The sequence below is a fragment of the Dermacentor albipictus genome, chromosome 1 (assembly GCF_038994185.2).
Source record: "Dermacentor albipictus isolate Rhodes 1998 colony chromosome 1, USDA_Dalb.pri_finalv2, whole genome shotgun sequence".
Lineage (NCBI taxonomy): Eukaryota > Metazoa > Arthropoda > Arachnida > Ixodida > Ixodidae > Dermacentor > Dermacentor albipictus.
Window position 1 is genome coordinate 57,723,222 of NC_091821.1, and position 19,136 is coordinate 57,742,357.

General features: G+C 45.1%; 1 protein-coding gene across 1 annotated transcript in view; it reads right to left on the bottom strand.

The window, feature by feature from the left end:
• The window catches only part of Sap-r (prosaposin), a 119,293-nt gene that overhangs the window by 23,085 nt on the left and 77,072 nt on the right, over nt 1-19,136 (bottom strand). The window contains exons 27-28 of the mRNA XM_065428627.1: nt 8,668-8,783; nt 6,348-6,513 (exon numbers count right to left, since the gene is read on the bottom strand). Coding sequence (XP_065284699.1) covers nt 6,348-6,513; nt 8,668-8,783 — 282 coding nt within the window. The remainder of the gene's footprint in view (nt 1-6,347; nt 6,514-8,667; nt 8,784-19,136) is intronic.

Genomic DNA, 19,136 nt, shown 5'->3' on the forward strand with positions numbered 1-19,136 from the left:
TGGTGTCATGTGTGTGTGCAATATGTCTTTTCTGCCGATTACTTTGCATCGCGGAGAGTGCCTCGGTTACGTGCTAACTATGGATTCTTCAATGCTCTTCGATGCTCTCGACAACGCACATTTGACGTCCCTCGCCGCCCTTGACAGTGCCAATCGACCGCCGTTGGAGTGCTTCCATCTGTCAATCTCCGGTGATCTGACAACCACACAACGTGCGCAACTTATCAGCTTGCTTTGCGAATTTACCGCCTCTTTCGACTGCCATCTACATTATCTCGGCCGCACCAACACAGTATCGAACAGCCTCGACACCAGTTCGCACGCCCCACTCCGGCAGCGTCTTTACCGTATCTCAGCTTCTGAACACTGTGTCATCAACGAACAAGTGAGCGATATGCTTCGGTGTGGTGTGATTCAGCCGTCCCATAGCCTGAGGGCGTCGCCTATCATCCTTGTAAAAAAGAAAGATGGTTCTATTCACTTCTGCATAGATTACAGATGCCTTAACAAAATTACGCGCAACGACGTATATCCCCTACCGCGCATAGACAATGCTCTTGACTTTTTGCAAAGTGCTGAGTTCTTTTGTTCTTTGGATTTGCGGTCTGGATATTGGCAAGTCCCCATGGCCGAGGCTGACCACTCGAAAACCACCTTCGTCACACTGGACAGATTATACGAATTTAATGTTATGCCATTCGGCCACTGTAATACAGTTAAACCTGGATATAACGAAGTTGACAAAAGCTCGCAATTTTTCGTTACATGCAGGTTTTCGTTACATGCAGGTTTCGCGTGAAGGCTCGTACGAATGATGCAGAAACGAAACCAAATAGCTCAATATATCCGCGAAGGTGAACTCACCCTTCAAGCATTTATTTTACACCAAAAAACTGCGTAATTTGCGCTTGCTTCTTCGGCACAAGTGACGGCACAACACGCCGCTCCAAAGAAGCTAAATCGTGTAGAGCTCCTTCATCGTCGAGCGAGCCGACGAAACGGCGCATAACGTCCATTGCGTTCATCACCTCCTTTGCAGAAGGCACGTCACACGGATCTGCCTCACAGGCACCATCATCACCGCCATCGGGATTTTGCACGCTTTCAGCTACTGCTGCATCAGACATTTCTTCTGTAGCCACGGCGGCGTTGTCGGCAAACAAAAAGTCAGTCAGTTCAACGTCGTCGGGTACACCACCGTTAGTGCATAGCTCGTTCCACGCTTCGGCCACATCGGACGGAGTAGAAAGGTCTTCCTCCTCCTCCTCGTCGGCACCAGCCCGTGCGTTTTTGGCTATTCCGGCCTTTAAAAAGCAATTCGCGATAACTTCTGCCCTGACCTCTTGCCAGGAGGCAGCAAGCATCTCGACTGCTTGATAAATGTCGATCTTCATCTCCCGTTCCAGACGGATGTCGAGAAGTATCTTCTGGATTAGTCGGCGCCGGTAACAGCATTTAAAACTGTTAATGACCCCTTTGTCCAGGGGCTGTATTAGAGACGTGCAGTTGGCCGGGAAGTAATGCAGTTCGATGTTCGACAGCTGCAGGCCCTCGACGTGGTGCGCCGAGCAATTGTCCAGCAGTAGGCAAACTTGACGGCCTTGCCGCTTGACGTCCTGGTTAAATTCCTTCAACCACTCAGAAAATATTGGCCGAGTCATCCAAGCTTTGGAATTCGCCACATACTTCACGGGCATACGCTTCGTCCCCTTAAAACACCTGGGACGGGCACTTTTGCCGACAACTAGCGGGACTCGCTTGTCTGTGCCGTCGAGGTTGGCACACAGCAGAATCGTTATGCGGAGCTTGCTCTGCTTTCCACCGCGGCAGTCATCGCCTTGTAACGCTAGCGTGCGGCCCGGAAGCATCTGATAAAATAGGGCCGTCTCGTCGGCATTGTAGACATCAGCCGCCTCGAAGCGACTCGGGATTCCAGGCAGCTCGTCAGCCACCCACGAAGCAGCAGCATCGCTGTCTGCGGAGGCAGATTCGCCGCTGATTACTCTTCCGACGACACCATGCCGGCTCTTAAATCCCTGCAGCCACCCGTTGCTTGCCTTGAAATCATCATGGCCCAAGATACACGCAAAATCCTTTGCCTTCTGTTGCAAGATCGCACCACTTATGGGTACATTTCTGGCTCTCGTGTCCAAAAACCATGTGAACACTGCCTTGTCCACATCAGTGTATGTGGACAGCTTCAGTCTTTTTTCTTCGAGCTTGTTCCCGACTCCACTGCGTTTCTGATGCTGTGTTCCGCACTCAAAATCGTTGATAATGTGCTCGCTGGAATGCTGAAACGGGCGGCAACGTCCTTCTTCTTCTCGCCCGCGGAGACAGCATTTAAAATTGCGAGTTTGTCTTCAAAAGACAGAACTTTTCGTTTTCTGGCAGCAGAACTCATCACGACCAACCGACGACGCAGTTAGAAGCGGAGACGCACGACTACACGCCGACAGGCAGGCCTAGCACCTCCAAAACAAGTCGGACAAACCAGTACCAGGGCACAGTTGACACACGCACACGTGCAGAGCGCAGGACAATACTCAAAATGGCGAATGCAATGCATCCATAGAGAAAGAAAAAAAAGTGACGCATGTCGTTCGTCATGGAGTGTCGTTCGTCATCGTCCCTCTCCCTTCCCGCGCCCTGGCAATGAAAGAACCGGCTATCAGCGTTGCTTTTCAAGTGAATTCTTACACATAAGTGCGTCTAAGCCGTTGAAACAAATAAAAATCACTAAATAAGAATGCTTGTCCTCAAATCTATACGAAACAAAATAAATCTGAAAGAGAAATCAGCTGCCGATACCAATGCCACCTGGCGTCACGCTAGACAAGCAAAGCCTGAAAAGACTGCTACGTTAGGCACGGAGCGGCGCTAGTTGCCGCCATCATCATCATCATCGCTAACTTTGCTCGGTCGCGGCAATCCCTGGCGTTCGCGTAGCTGCTGGCTCCTTACAATATTAATATTCAATAATCTAGAGCATTTCTTCGGCCGAATTTTCCTTAAAAGTGCAAAAAGTAATGACTGATCAGCTTTGGGAGTTCGTTACATCAAGGCTAACCGCCGCAACGCGTTCGTTACATCAAGGTCGAAAATACATGGGCTTCAATGGGGGCAGCGTTGGGGAATTCAAAAACTTCGTTAAATCCAGGAATTCGTTACATATAGGTTCGTTACATCCAGGTTTAACTGTATGCCTGTTACTTTCGAGCGCATGATGCACAGTATCTTGCGTGGTCTCAAGTGGCACACGTGTTTGTGCTACCTAGATGATGTCGTCTTCTCACCTGATTTCCCGACTCACCTCCAATGACTGAGAGAGCTATTAAGCTGCCTTACTAAAGCTGGCCTGCAGCTTAACATCAAGAAATGCTTCTTTGCTGCCCGTAAGCTTACCATCTTAGGCCACGTCGTATCCAAAGAAAGCGTGCTTCCGGATCTTGCAAAACTCCGTGCAGTTGCGGAGTTCCCCAAACCCACCAACCTGAAGGCACTACGCAGTTTTGTCGGCCTCTGCTCCTATTTTCGCCGCTTTGCTAAGGCCTTCTCTATGATCACGGCCCCTTTGAATCAACTGCTGCCTGGAGACAACGCCCTATCCGCCTGGTCGAAAGCATGCGATGACGCGTTCACGACCCTTCGCCATCTGCTCACCTCTCCTCCTATTTTGCGACATTTTGACTCCGCTGCCCCAACTGAGGTCCATACAGATGCTAGTGGAGTCGGCCTTGGGGCGGTTCTTGTCCAACGCAAATGTGGTCTTGAGGAATACGTCATTGCTTATGCTAGCCGCACGCTGACAAAGTCGGAGCTAAACTACTCTGTTACGGAAAAGGAGTGTTTAGCCATACTCTGGGCCCTTACGAAATTTCAACCTTACTTATACGGCTGCCAATTTGATGTAGTGACGGACCACCATGCGCTGTGCTGGCTCTCCTCGTTGAAAGACCCATCTGGCCGCCTTGAACGCTGGGCATTTCGTTTGCAAGAGTACGACATCCGGGTCATGTACCACTCTAGACTAAAGCATACGAATGCCAACGCTCTCTCCCGCTCGCCCATTTCACCTGACGCGCACAGTCTTTGCCCACTCAACTTTGTCCTGTCAGCACTTGCCATCGATGACATGCGCTCTGAGCAAGCAAAGACCCGTGTATTTCTTTGCTTTTGGACTTTCTCGATGATCCTGCCACTGTTACAGCATCTAGGACGCTACGGCGGCAGTCGCATCACTATGTTGTTCGAAACTAACTTCTCTACCGTCGCAACTATCTCCCCGAGGGTCGGCAATGGCTCCCCGTAATACCGCATCATCTTCGGGCTGATTTATGCGCATCGTTTCACACTGATCCCCAATGTGCACATGGTGGCGTGTTAAGGACTTACACCCGCCTTAGGCTACGGTATTACTGGCCTGGCATGTACAAGTTCGTTCGCAAGTACGTCTGCTGCTGCCTCAATTGCCAGCACTGAAAGTCGGTCCCTACTTCCACTGCCGCATCTTTGCAGCCGCCTACTTGTACGTCCCATCCTTTTGATCGTGTCAGAATTTACCTTTACGGTCCACTTCCTTGTACCGGGGCTGGCAACCGCTGAAATTATTGTTGCAGTGGATCATCTCACACGCTATGCAGAAACTGCTGCACTTCCATCTGCCACTGCCCAAAACGTTGGATCATTCATACTGCGGCATTTTGTTCTTCGTCATGGAGCCCCTCGGGAACTTCTTAGTGATCGAGGCTGCGCTTTTCTATCTGAAGTTGTGACATTGCTTCTGAAGGAGTGTTACATCATCCACAGGACCACTAGCGCATACCATCCGCAAACGAACAAATTGACGGAGCATTTCAACCAAACTCTTGGCGACATGCTCGCCATGTATGTCGCGTCCGACCATTCCAACTGGGACGCTGTGCTTCTGTTCGTCACATTCGCCTACAACACTGCCACTCAAACCACCACTGGTTTTTCTCATTTTTTCTTACTGTACGGCCGCAAACCTTCCTGCACCATCGATACCATTCTACCCTACCAGCCTGATTCATCAGAATGTGTTCCTGTCTCTCAAGTTGCGCAGCATGCTGAAGAATGCAGACAACTCGCCATCAGACACACCAGAAGCTTCATCGTGGTGGCTCCAACCCCCCCAAGCTTCCCTTCTGATTCATTGGTTTGGCTGTGGGTTGCACCTTTAGCTCCCGGCCTTTCTTCTAAGCTGTTCCCATGATATCATGGACCTTACCGTGTTATTGCACAAACTTCCCCCGTGAACTATGTCGTTGAGCCTGTGTCGCTGTTTTCTGATCAGCGCCGTCGCAGTAGCTAAACTGTTCACATAGATTGGCTCAAGCCCTCCTACGATCCCTCTATGCTACCTTATGCTTAGATCGCCAGGATGGTGCCCATTTCTCTGGTGGACAAATGTAACAAAGAAGAAGCGCCGGTTCGCCCGGCACATCTCCAGCGTTTAAAATGTAAGGAAGAAGTACCGGTCAGTCAGGCGCATCACCAGCGCTTTACGCACGGGGCCACTCCTGACTGCTCGCAGGATTTTGACTACCGCACTGAGTTCGACCTCTCGCTCCTTGCGTACCCTGTCAATAAACACCTTCACAAAACTTGAAACACGAGCGGATGCATCATAAAAGCCTAGCAAAAGTAAACTTCTTTTTAACGCCAAAGCTGAAAGGAAAAAGTGACGCCATTACTGCTCGTTGGAAGTGACGCATGACTCGGAACATGCAGCTACTTGGCATAACCTCCGGGTTTATGTGCCGCCTACAGCTGCCTGCAACGTGCTAAATATCTAGGGAGGCGAAGTGCTGGGATTTACGTCAAGTCTGATAACCATCAGTTGCATGTGTCGTCTGCTTAGGTGCCATTTAAAGGCTGCTAATAAGAAAATGAGACAATTACCAACCTTACAAGCTTTACTAAAGTTGCTTTAGTGTACTACTCATTTATAACCAATTTAGCCAAAGTGAAATTTTGTTGTAATCGGCCTGTCAACCAGAACCCAATTATCAGTTTATGAGGCATTCGGCATGAAAAAAGAAAGCGATATAGTATAAATGTACCAGCACCGCTTCTGTTGATGTCACGCAGAATGAAATGGAGTGTCTCAGTAACAAGAATGGCATGTATACGCAATTATAATGCTCTCTGTTATGCTTCTTGCCTAATATAGCCCTGTGCTAACAAACTTCAGTCGCATCTAACATATGACACATCTATCTCTTTTTGTCGCAGTTTATATTTTTTGTGCTGGTAACATGAATCAAGAAAACACTTGTAATCATATGCTACAAAAAAACTTCCACTGAGAAGTAAGTACTCACATGATGGGCACAGTCCAATTGTTTGGCATATCTGCTGAGGAGTGAAGTCCTGAAGTATGAGGGATACAATAACCTCAAAATATGTGTTGACCATGTTAACGCACTCCTGCCGCCTATCTCCGTGGAAGAGGGTACAAACTTCATCTAGTGCTTGCTTGACCGTCTCCTAAAGGAAGCACAAAAGAGCAGGAAACTCAGCAGTGTCAGCAATTTAGTAAAGTTCAAATCTATTTCAGAGGTTATTTGGAGCAATCATATACATAACACAAGCACAGTAATGCACAAGGCATATAAATTAAAGAGAACTGGGCAGAGAAGGGTGAGGGGGGGGGGGCTACTGTCTTAATATAACAGATGCAATAGAACTTTATAAATATTTTGTACCACTTATAGTAAGAATGGAACAAATCAAAGAAAGAAAAATGCAAATAAGACAGAGCAATTTCAACCAAATAAGTACTTTGAATAGGTACATAATGCCATAAAATTAAAATAGAAAAACATTAGTTAATAACAATATAAATGTGGAAACAAAGATTCAAACATAGGGGCAAATTACATTATTCATTCTCTTTAAATGGGCCCTGAACCACTTTTTATCGAAGCGGAGAAAGACATTTGAAGTGAATATAAGCTATTTCAGAACCACTTTGCTGCTAAAAGTATTTTAATGCATTCAGCAGAACCGGAGTTATCGGCAATCAAACACGGCCTCAGCTGTGCTCCCCTTCCTCCTCCAATGCCTTGCACTGCACCAAGACGTCACCGTTGCGCGCAGTTCGAATTTTCAATTTGGTGCCTATGCCACGCTAAACGAAAGCCAAACGCGGCTGTCCTCGGAGAGCCGCTGTGCGCTTAGCCACTGGACTTGTGGCGGCACCTTGCAGCGGCTGCAGTGTAGCCGAGCGCAGCGACCAATAGCAGCCGCATATTGGAGTGTGCTTTATGACGAAATAGAGCACACAGAAAAGCGAGGATCATGGGGTTTTTGAAACAAAAGCGTTTAAGAAAAAGGTGACTTAGTGCTCCGCTTGTGAGCTCCACGGACTGTGTACGACAGCAGAACTTGGCTGAGATGTTCACAACAGCGTATGCTACCCGCGGACTATGTTGTTTCACCAAGCCCGAAGGGTGGTTCAGGGCCTCTTTAAATACACATGTTATAGGCAACCAGTGCTGAAACTTGGCGTGCCAAAAGCATTGCAGTAACACACTGCCTATTGGGCGGAGAAAACAGTTTTTAGCAGCAAATGCTTCAATATTGTGTCAGCATAATTTACTGCTCAACTCAAGCAGCATGTGTCCAGCGTCGGCACCAGCATGCTAGAACGTAAGAGCGCATGTGCTCCTCAAAATGTGCATTGCTATAGACAGAACTTGGCCAGGCGTGCCAGGTGTTATCAATTGTTGATACGAGCGCCTGTCCGTCATCTTTCAGGATATCGGCGATGATGATTTATTAGCCACCCCATTGAAACGGGGCAGTGACAACTAGTCACATAACCTGCTCGAGCGAATCAGGTATGCTAACCGTTCTTTTCAGTGAAGCACTTTTCTTAGATGTTCTTGATATTTTTTCTCTTCCTTAAGTCTTCTATATCTACCTTGTGCCAACCTATGTCTGTAACGGAACCAGTCCTATCAATCTCTAAGTCTTCTATATCTACATTGTACCATTACCTATGCCTGTAATGGATCCGGTCCTATCAATCTCTTACTTGCTTTATTTTCACCAATACTCAAATATCTCTTGCTTACCTCGACAGCTGAACTGTTAATGCTTCCATTCACTTTAAATCCCAGGGCTTCTGGAAGGCACACATTAACTACAGCTCTCACTGGGTCAATAGTTGACCCAGTGAGTTCTGCGTTTCATTAGAATGTGCTGAGCTGTCTCCTGCAACTTGTTGCAGCAGACATTTGCCTCATCCTGTTGTAAATGCTTGTTCCGGTATGTTTTTTTTTTTTTCCCTTACACAGCCAGCTCAATCCTCAAATATCAAGGCACTGGTGTCATAGCATTTTTGAAGCGTCCCTATCGTATGCAATCAGCATATTTGAGTAGGACACTCAAATTGCCTTAGCGCCTCCTGGCCAGCGCCAGTTCTCTATACTAAGGTTGGGAAAATAGTGGGCGCACTATGGTGTTATTCAATAGGCAACGAGATCAAACTGGTACTTTAACAAATAACCCAGTTAGCTTGGTTAAGGGTAGAAGATATTCGTCACCACTTGGAAAATTGGCCAGGATTACACTAGTAGGTTGATTCAACTACACAATTCAGCCAATGTTAGATTCCTTGCAATAATATGCACCTACCTCAGTTTTCTGGTCCTGGAGAGCATCATACACATACTGAACAATTGTTGTACAGTACATGCATGTTTCATCACTGGCAACTTTGACAGGTCTGGTTGCACCAAGCTTTCTCTGGGCTGAAACCCAAAACGAGGCACTACATCAACAAAATTTTGCACATAACTCAGACCATTATGAAGTCCACCTAAAGCGATTAGTTTTCACAAACAACAAAATGTGACAGGGTTGGGGAGGTTGATGTTGAAGAAGGCACCAATGCTAGCAGTGTAATCTGATGCGAAATTCCATGTCTTCCCTTATGAAGAATATTACTAAGGCAGATGATGATTAGGGGAACATAATTATGGATAATTTTCTGTATGTTCACACGCAAGCATTAAATTTATTAACAAAGCCTCCGACCAGTGGCATAGCCAGAAATTTTGTTCGGGGGGGGCTCACATTGCAGCTTGGCCTCCTCCTTAAGAGGAAGCTTTAGCTCGGGTTCTCCTATCTAAATACATGTAGAAGGAGAATTCGTTTTGCTCGGCAACCACTGCACCATCTCTGACCAGGTTTGTAGCATTTAAAAGAAAAGCTCATTCTAGTGACTGTTTGTTTCGAATTTTTCATTTAGGTTGTCAATTCTTTATTAAAAATTTGCAGAAATCACAAATCTTCAGGAAACGAAACTATCAAGTTTAAAACACTGTAACTCCACAATAAAAAATGATATCACAATTCTGTGAATTGCATCTAGTAGTAAATATACAGCGGACAAAATTGATATGCTACACATAAATCTCAAAAAATGTAGTATTATGGAAATACGGCTTTTGCAGAACCCTTGTACACAACGTAACCAATTCATGTAAGATACAAACTGACATACCAAATTTGTCTGTTTTGACTGTTATAGTAGATGCCGTTAACAGAACTGCGATATCTGTTCTTGATGCAGAGCTATTAGTTTGTAAACATCGTGCTTCTAGATTTTTCTAACTTTCGAATTGGCCAAAATATTTTAAACAAAATTCAGGCCCTAAATCGAAATTCCACTTCCAATAGACACTAGAATTCACCTCTTTCTCAAATGCAACAAATTTCATTAAATGTGATCCAGGGGTTATCTCAGAAAAGCGTTTCTGCATTTTACATGTACGTATCTGAATAGATCGCGTCGGAGTTGGGTCCGAGCTAAAGCTTCCTCTTAAAGAATTTGCCAAGCGATCAAATATATTAATAATAACTGCATTGCCATTGCCAAAGATGCTGCAAACAAATTCTTAAATGCTAGCACTGTCAAAACATGTAAAATAATTAGTTTTTTTATAAAAGAATACACTCTTATGTGCCAAATATTGTGCCCAAAGTAACCGATATCAATGCTTCCATGTTTTTGTCTATTTAATAAGTAAAGAAAATATCACACGAACTTCAGAACTATATCAATTCGAAACCAGCAAAGCATTGCATGCCGCTGGTATGAAAAATGTAAAGGCCATGAAATGAACAAGTTGAGGACAAATATGTTAATGAAACTTTGTTTCATTCAAGAACCTTGTTTACAGTCTTGGACACATGCAACGGCCAGTGAAAAATCTCAATTACGATGTCATTTGCTCCAATGTATTACGCAGGAGCAGCTGTCACCAGTCCTGTGTCGTGAGTAATTGCACCGAAATTATAGGCGCAACAGTGATCACGTATAAAAAGCATGAGTTCTGCAAAATATACGAGGGCGAGTCAAATGAAAGTGAGCCAATGCAAATATATGACAAACGGAGTACTTTATTTAAAAGTAGTCTCCATGAGCAATTAGACATTTGTCCCATTGACTAACGAGTCGCGTGAAACCCGACTCGTAAAACTCCATGGGTTGCTGCTCCAAAAAGTCTGCAACTGACTCTTTCACGTCACCGTCCGACAAGAATCTGGTTCCCTTGAGATGTTTTTTCAGTTGCCCTAAAATGTGGAAGTGCAAGGTGACAAGCCTCAGCTGTATGGCAAATATTGCTGCGTTTCCCACTTTAACGTCACCAGCTTTATATTAACCACATCAGTGACATAAGAACGGGCATTGTCGTGGAACAAAATGACCCCATTCGTCAGTTTTCCGCGTCATTTGTTCTTGATTGCAATAAGCAGCCGATCCCACGTTTCACAATATCAGAAAGAATTGATAGTCTCTCAAGATTTACCAAATTCTATCAGTAATGGCCCCTGACGATCGAAAAAGAAAGTCAACAACACCTTTCCGGCAGAAATTACGGCCATTGCTTCCTTGGGAGGTGGTGAATTCGAATGTTTACATTGTAAGCTTTGCCGTCGTGTTTCAGGCTCGTAGTAGTGGCACCATGGTTCGTCCCCGATCCCAATTGCAGACAAGAAGTCGTCCCCCTCATTGTGATGCCGGATCAGATGAGTCAAGGCAGCGCCGAACTTCTCCATCTTCTGGAGGCGATTCAAAATCCTGGGCATCCATTGCACACACAAGAGCCGATAACCGAGATGTTCATGAATTACGGCGTGAAGGGAATGGTGACTGATGTTCACATGCTCGGTCGGTTCATCGATGCTTATCCTCCATTCTTGTCTCATCAGCTCACCAACCTTTGCAATTTTGTTGGGGTGATTGCACGGTGGCTATAGCCTGGTCTTGGATCATCTTAGCAACGCCCAACTATCCAGCCTAACGTCTTTGCAACTTTCACGTCCCTCTTTGAACCGTTTGCTCCAACTCTTCACAGCGAACAATAAAATGCAATGTTCAAGGTACACGGCAGCCATACGGCGACTAATTTCTTTTTAGGAAACACCTTCAGCTGTCGAAAACCTCACGGCACCACTCTGCTCAACTTATGGAGTGTCCATACGTCACGCAACCACGTTCAACCAAGTGTATGAGAGCAATAATGAACATTTATCCTCACACCTGCATGTCACTTTTGTAAATAAGAGATTCCTCTGTGCCACGCGCATGCCTCGCAGATAATGAACCGAACCATTATTGCGCAGGGTGGGTTGGCTCACTTTCACTTGACTTGCCTTCGTACATTAGAAATGCAAAGATACAATGGAATATACAAATGCGAAGATACAGCTTGATAAAGGGCCCAAAAATGTGTCACTGTAAAGAAAGTTCGCTGCACATATACACAAAACCTCGCAACAAGACATTTAAATATACATATAAGTCTCCAATTAATCTACATATCTAAGACAAAGTCACTGCATATAATGCATCAAATAAGGCAAATAAACATGTTGCGCAATCACAGATTCATGGAATCCTAGATCCGGCCCCCATTCCATCCACTCCCCCCGATGTATCGTGCGGGACGGAAGGCGGCGCACTTCCGCCCCGCTTTTCTCCTTTGCGCACACAAGACTGAGCCACCATCGTCGGCCCACCCATGCCACCCCCCTCGCCCCTACGCTTTCACTCGCACATACAGCATGCGGCGCGCGGTCCCAGTGTTATCGCCCTTGGACTTTACACAGAACATGAGGGCGACGGCAGGAATGCACCGGTAGTGTCCGTATAATTGCTATCGCAATAATATAATAAGAGTATCCGGCAGGTGAAGCGTCCCATGATCCATTGCTTTCCTTTTCGCAAAAGAAGAAGTAACAAAATCAAACTTTCACCATGCGACAATTCGCTGCGCCACAACAATGTCTTCTTTTTTCCTTTTGTGGGGCGGGCCCACTGAAATGAAAAAACGCAAAGTGTCTTGGCCCCAATCGAATGCCCACTTCAGGCCCCTAATGGGGCTACTGAAGGAATATCAAAGACAATTTGAGACGTTTGGTCCACCGAGAATCATATGCATACTGCTCAGTATCCTACACCGGCTGGACAAGACTTTCCAGAGATGTTGCTCAAGCGAATGCCGTGCAATCCGTCGAGTCCCCACAGTGATAGCGGCGAGCGACCATTCTATTGTTTTCTCGTCTGCTAGCCAGAAAGCGCCCAAAAACTCTGCTAGGCGAAAAACCACTCGGCCAGATAAAACCGAACGCGCACCAAAGTGCACCGCATGGTTGTCAGGGCAACACGAGAACAACGCATGTGCTCCGGCTGGCTCTGGCAGCCCGCGGGTAGAGTAGCGAGAACAAAAAAATTGAAGAGGTTATATGTGTCCTCATGAATAAAAGTCAAAGTAGAAAAAATAAATAAGAACGTAGCTACCTTTGCTGGCTTTAGTGTCTTGACATGGATGCATTGGAATAGGTGAAAAAAAAATTTTGATATTTTTTTGTGTGAGATGGCGGCACAAATGAACCACCACAATGCTTCGTCTCATCAAACCTCGCTGCATGCTTTGTCAACTTGTCTGATAGTTTGTTGATTTGGCTTGCCTTGTTGTATGTTCCGACGTACGACTTTAGAAAAGTCAATGCACCTTTGGCGTCAAATTATTATAACAGCATTAAACACACAAAGTTCCACAATTGAAAATCGAAAGCACAACTTTGGAAATGCCAGTGCACCTTTCACAACAGAAGTTTATGAGAACTTTATATCCATAAAGTTTTGGAATTGACATCTATGCGCTCCACAGATTCCGCAACCTCCACGAGATGCCACGGCGAGCCCGCTCGCCAGCAGAGCGCCCTTGAAACTTTGTGCTCGGATGGGGCTGCTTGGCATTATGCGACTCCTGGTGCATGGACGTTGTTGCGAAATCACACCCCAGTTCGCAATGTTTGAAGAGAAATGTTTTTTTGGAGCGAGAAAAAGTCATTCTAGAAAAAATCCAGAATGATTTCCGCTTTGGTCAGCGGTGCATGGACAGCACGAAATAATTTCAAGGGAGGGGGGGGGGGGCTGAAGCCCCATAAGCACCCCCCCCCTGGCTACGCCCCTGTCTCCTACCAATAATTGAGATGCTGATAATTTGGACATGCTTGATTATTGGGACAGCTCTGTGTCACCACCACTAGCCCCATAGACTTAACATATAAGGACGACCAAAATTTTGGACAGCTTATACTGTGCCATGTAATAATTCTGACTCCTGACAACATGACCCTGTGCTGATTCGGCCATCGAGTCTAACAGAAATAGCAATACGGGTATTTTCGTTTTGATACGCAACCAACGTGATCACCGCCCATGATGCCAACACCTCCTAAAAAACTGAAACCAGGATATCCTGGTCAGTCTGGTAGCCACCGACGCGAATTCAGAGCATGCATTGACTGTACTTTCCTCTATCTGTAGCGACAGCATGACAATGGTAAAAAGAAGGACTGCGATTTTGCAGTGATGCCTTTCGCTTGAATCCATGCTGCTCTTATCAACCATTCATGGCTGGCTGTTTCCATTGGTGACGTATGCAGAGAATCACTTTGACCACTGACAAAGCCCAAAAATTGTGAAAAAGAGTTGCATAAAACTGCACAGAAAATCGTGGCCACGGAATGTCTAAGCAAAGGCAAGCCTGTATGAGTGCACCAACATGTTGACAAGCCTGGGTCATATTCTTGGACAATCACTTTTGAAGATACTTTCGTGCTGACAATATTTTGTGTAACTAGAGCACATGTACAGGTGGCAGCGTTTCTGCACTGTGAAAAGATAGCATGTTTGGCACTGTGACAAAAATGTTGTCGCTAGTACCTAGGTGCCATGAGGTCTTGCACTATTCATGCAACAATGAACGTATCCCGTAAGTGACAATCCAGCACATTTTTTTTTTTTGGCAGCCATTTGTGGAATAGGGTCACTTATTTCGGAGTGAATCTGGCTTTTCGACCTGCCAATGATTAGGACTTTTTGTACTATGTTCGGGGTTTTTTTATGCATGCGGATGCGATAGTGGGGAAAGTAGCCCTTAACACCTTCGCTGTTAAGTGGATATGGCGTTGCACTGCTAACTCAAGCTCACGGGTCCAAACCAGGTCACGGAATTCAATTCGTAGATCGTAATTCTGTTTAGGTGCATGTTAAAGAACCCCAGGTGGTGAGAACTGAACAGGATGCCTCATAAGCATATCGCCAGATGTAAAACGCTAGAATTTGTTCAATTAAGAAAAGAAAAAGAAAATAAAAGAAGGTAGCTACGTCCTTTGGCTTTTTTTTAGGGGTGTAAACAAAAGAAATTATTCTCGAGTCTGATTACTGAGAAAAACATGTTACGCTTATCTTATATTTCATACCTTTAATGTAATGCCGTTCACAACTATACGTCCGCTCAACTAAGAAGCTTCTGCAATGCAAACGGCTGCTTTAAGTTATCCGGTGCACTATCATAAGAACAATACTGAAGCATTTAAAGGAACGGCATGCCTCACATACACGTAAACATACTTTTAGATCTGCCGTGTTCGTTGAAGAAGATAAATGTGGTACTGCATTGGGCACTTAATTTTAATGGGTTACAGTCTTGCAGAGATGGTGAGACTGTAAAAAAAAAAAAATTTTTTTCCTTGCCTGAGTCAAAGTTGCAGATTTACAGGCTGTCCCAAAACGGGGCGCTTATATTGAATGACAGCTAGGAACTTGTTCACAAGAACCGATTAGCACCCATGGATTGATTCTCTCAGGAACTGGTGCGCCTCCGCGCAACAGCCACGATTCTCCAGCAGCACAATCGTTCGGAATAAGTGTCCCCACTTGCATTGGCCCCTCACCTTCGAGGCTTCAAAAGTGCTATTATTCCTTACCTTCGAACACAAACGGCTATTCAATAAATTTTAATAGTGAATTCTGAAGTCGAATACAATCTGAATAGCAAATATCATTCGATTAGACTATATATGTTTCTACTTCATTTTGCCTGCTGGCACGTTGAAGGAGATCGCCAGACAAGCCACGGAGATTACTTTAGTAAAGAGTTCCCAGTCTCCCCGATTGAGTTTGAGTAACATAGGCAATATCTTCTCCCTAACACTTTTGTTCATATTAACGTCCCATAACTGCCTTGATTCCTTTTCTTGGAAAGTCTACTAGTTCACCTCAGGCTGGTGCAGCTTTTAAAAGATACACGTTTATTCCGGACGGGCGTTTTCACTTCTTCAATCAGTGCATGTAGAATATTTTATAATTTTTCTCTTGCATATATGTCGTGAATATATATGTCTATGTACCCTTAAATTTACCTAGAAGTACACTGCTCATTTGCATCTTTTCGCACCATGCAGTTAATGAACCTAGTTTATTTCACTATAATACTGTTTTCTTTGATCATTATCCATGATCAATATTCCACCAAGAAACATGCATCAAATGACACGATATCAATAAAGTTTTCTTACGTAGCTTCATGTTGCAGATAGGTGGCGGCGTCTGTGGCAAAAATTACGTGTTACATTTAGAAAACAATGTTAAGAACAGCTGCTCACCTGGATAAAACTACAATTGGCACTGGCCAACAAGAGTCGCGGTCACACCAATGCAAGTAAAACCATAAAAGTTTTACTGCACAAATTTTTGCAAGAAAACCTGCCCATCCGCCAGCGCCCGCGCAGCAAACGCACGCTCACTAGCAGACGACGCACTAGACAACAACAAAATTGAAGACGTTGTGTTGTATAACACATGCCTGACATATATATACGTGGCAAAAATGTGTTAATCAAAATTTTCTGTGGGAATAAAGCACTATTATAAGAGTGTACAGTGCTCACGGAATGAAACGCGTCAATTTAGGGCTAAGTAATGCGCATACTTTCGTTTCAACCGGCTGCAGTTCGTGTCACATCGACGTAATTTTGGCGCGTACGCTTACATCGGAGTCCTCGTCACGTTTGGTGACCAAGTTCATAGCGACATGACACGGTGGTCTCGCGTACTCTGCTCTACTAAATGGGTTCTACTCAATGCTCCGTGTCCTATTTCATTCCGTGAGCACTGTACATGCGCAACCGGTCTCAGGGCCCACAGCGAAATTACGTTGAATATGCCGCGAAGCACGTCTCCACCCCTATCCAGCTTGCTCACAGCGCCCTCGCAAAATTTTTCCACATGCGGCGCCTCAGCAAGAGTGCGCCGTTCGGCCCACTCGACCATAGTCTAGTACACGGTAAACATGAATAATAGTACGTACCAAACATACTGCCCATTCAATGAAATAATATATTGCCACTTTAAGACTTGCCTACCTCTAGTATGCATTAGTTAGCAAAGCAGGCATACGAAGTGGGTTATGTGCAATTCAATGTCATAAAATGCACATTCTTAATGGATTTTTCTTTATTAGTCACTTTTCAGGCCCCAGCTAGTTAACTTAAAGCAGGGGACGCAATAATAAGGGGGCTTCCCCATTGCGAGTTTACAAAAGGGCTCGAAATCTGGTAGAAGTGCCTTACAGTGAAGCCATTCATATGCAATCTTGAATAAAACAAAAGCATGTTTCTTCACAATGAAAACATTTCCATAATTTGTTTTCTACCTTCTCATATAGTGTATCATTTGTAATTCATTCATTTATGAACACTTATTGAGTTACAATGGTGGAGCACATTTCCTGACAGGCCAAGACTATGGGACATACAGAGTGCTTCAACAACGACTGCGTCAGATAATTAAAATAGGAGATTCAAGACAAAATAATAATTTTTAGTGACTAAGCTTAATAGCAGCGGCAAACACAAAAATATGCATACTACTCTTCAATGCAATAATTATTTAACAAAATTTTCAGCATTAAGTTTCAGCAGTAAAATTTCACAAATTCCCAGAACATTCCTGGTGCAGACTACCTTGTCAATCGCACTTATAAACAAATTGAAACAAGGCAGGGCCATAATAGCACGGCTACGAGAGTCGACGCATGTGGTGCAGATCGTGCCAAGAGCAACGCATCGACTCACAGTGTCCAAGATTTGCATGTGTCGCGTCGCGCGGTGCGCGTTAAATCTTGGATGCCATGGCTGACCCCATCAGATGGCATACACAATTTAAAAATTAAAGTGTAAAAAAATACCGATATTCATCCTGAGATAAGGAAATGTAGCAGTTTCGCCAGAAAGCTCATGCATTGACGATGATTATAAAGAGAGAACTACATCGAGTAAGGGTCGTAGTTTTATCAGTATCCCGCACACTCAGGCAAACATGAACAGATCTAGCTCGATGACCACGAACACTCCCTGTCACAATGCAAGCTAACGTTTTCTGCTGTGTCTCGGAAACTTCAGATTATGCCAGGAAGTTTAACCCTTTGAAGGTTTTAGCCGTACATGTACGGCGGCGGTTTTCTGTCCTGCAAGGTCTTCGCCGTACGGGTACGGTTCCGGCCCTCCGTTTGAAATTTCGCGCCATAATGACGATGAGCGCTCATCGGGAGGTGCTGCCACCTCTTAGCACTTACAAGATGTGTTTGAAATTGGTGCTGCCTTCTTGGGGAGATAAACAGAGCGGATTGCTAGCTTCAGCGCGTCGCTCAGACTGCGGCAACGCCCCTTTGGCAGTTTCGTTTTCGCCGCGTGATCGCAATGGAGGCATGCGAAACGTCATATTTTTCTGTGTCGGCACTCTCTTGCAGGGCGGTGGAGGTTGATTTCTATCTTGATTGGCACTGCTCTTAGCTTGCTTAGCGCCGTTCGCGAGGTATTCTCGCTCTCAGTGGCAACGCGCTTTCGCGGTTTCGGTTCCGCGACATGATCGCAACGGAGGCGCGCGAAACGTGGTTTTTCTCTTTGTCGGCACGCTCTCGCAGGGGCGGCGGAAGTTGATTTCTATCTTGATTGGCACTGCTCTTAGCTTGTTTATCACCACTTGTTTATCAGTACCGTTCACGAGGTATTCTCGCTCTCCGCGGCAACGCGCTTACGCGAGAGGGTGCCTCAGACATCTGCCCAAGGCAGCCGCACGCAGAGATGTCGTGTGCACCAACACAACTCCTCGCTTCAAGAGAACAGACGCGCATTTTAGGTGTGCAGACTGCGATATGGCGCTGTGCGTAGACCCGTGTTTCAAGGAGTACCACGCTCGGAAATAGTATTGAACATTTTGCAGTTCTGAGTGATGCCGACACCAAAATACTGTTCCTAATTATTTTTTACAATTTATTCCCGACTTAATACATTTTGTACATTCAAGATTCGCAATAAAGTAATTTGACCACCTGGGAAAATTTTTTTCAAAATAATTCGACCCTCAAAGGGTTAAAGGAAAAATTGCTAGAGTAGAAATGCTGTCTCATAATTGAAGCCGGTCTGCCACCACCTTAGAAGTGGCACAATAAAACATTAGCTTTTAGTGAAGGAAAAGAGGCGTTTCCTTCACACTCCCAACGAGGCTAACATGGCATATTTTGCTGTACAGATACTGGTTGACATATATCTTTCTGTTATTGGTTCTTAGATGAAGCCTGAACATCCTCGCAAATTTTGTTCGATATAACATCATGGATACCCAGCCGAAGAGAATACTTTCGTCTGGAAAAACTAGCTTTAATTTTCTAATTAGCCCAGCCTTTATATTAACAGAGCCAAAGCACTTGATCTATTAAGCGGACACCACTCAACAAGGCTCT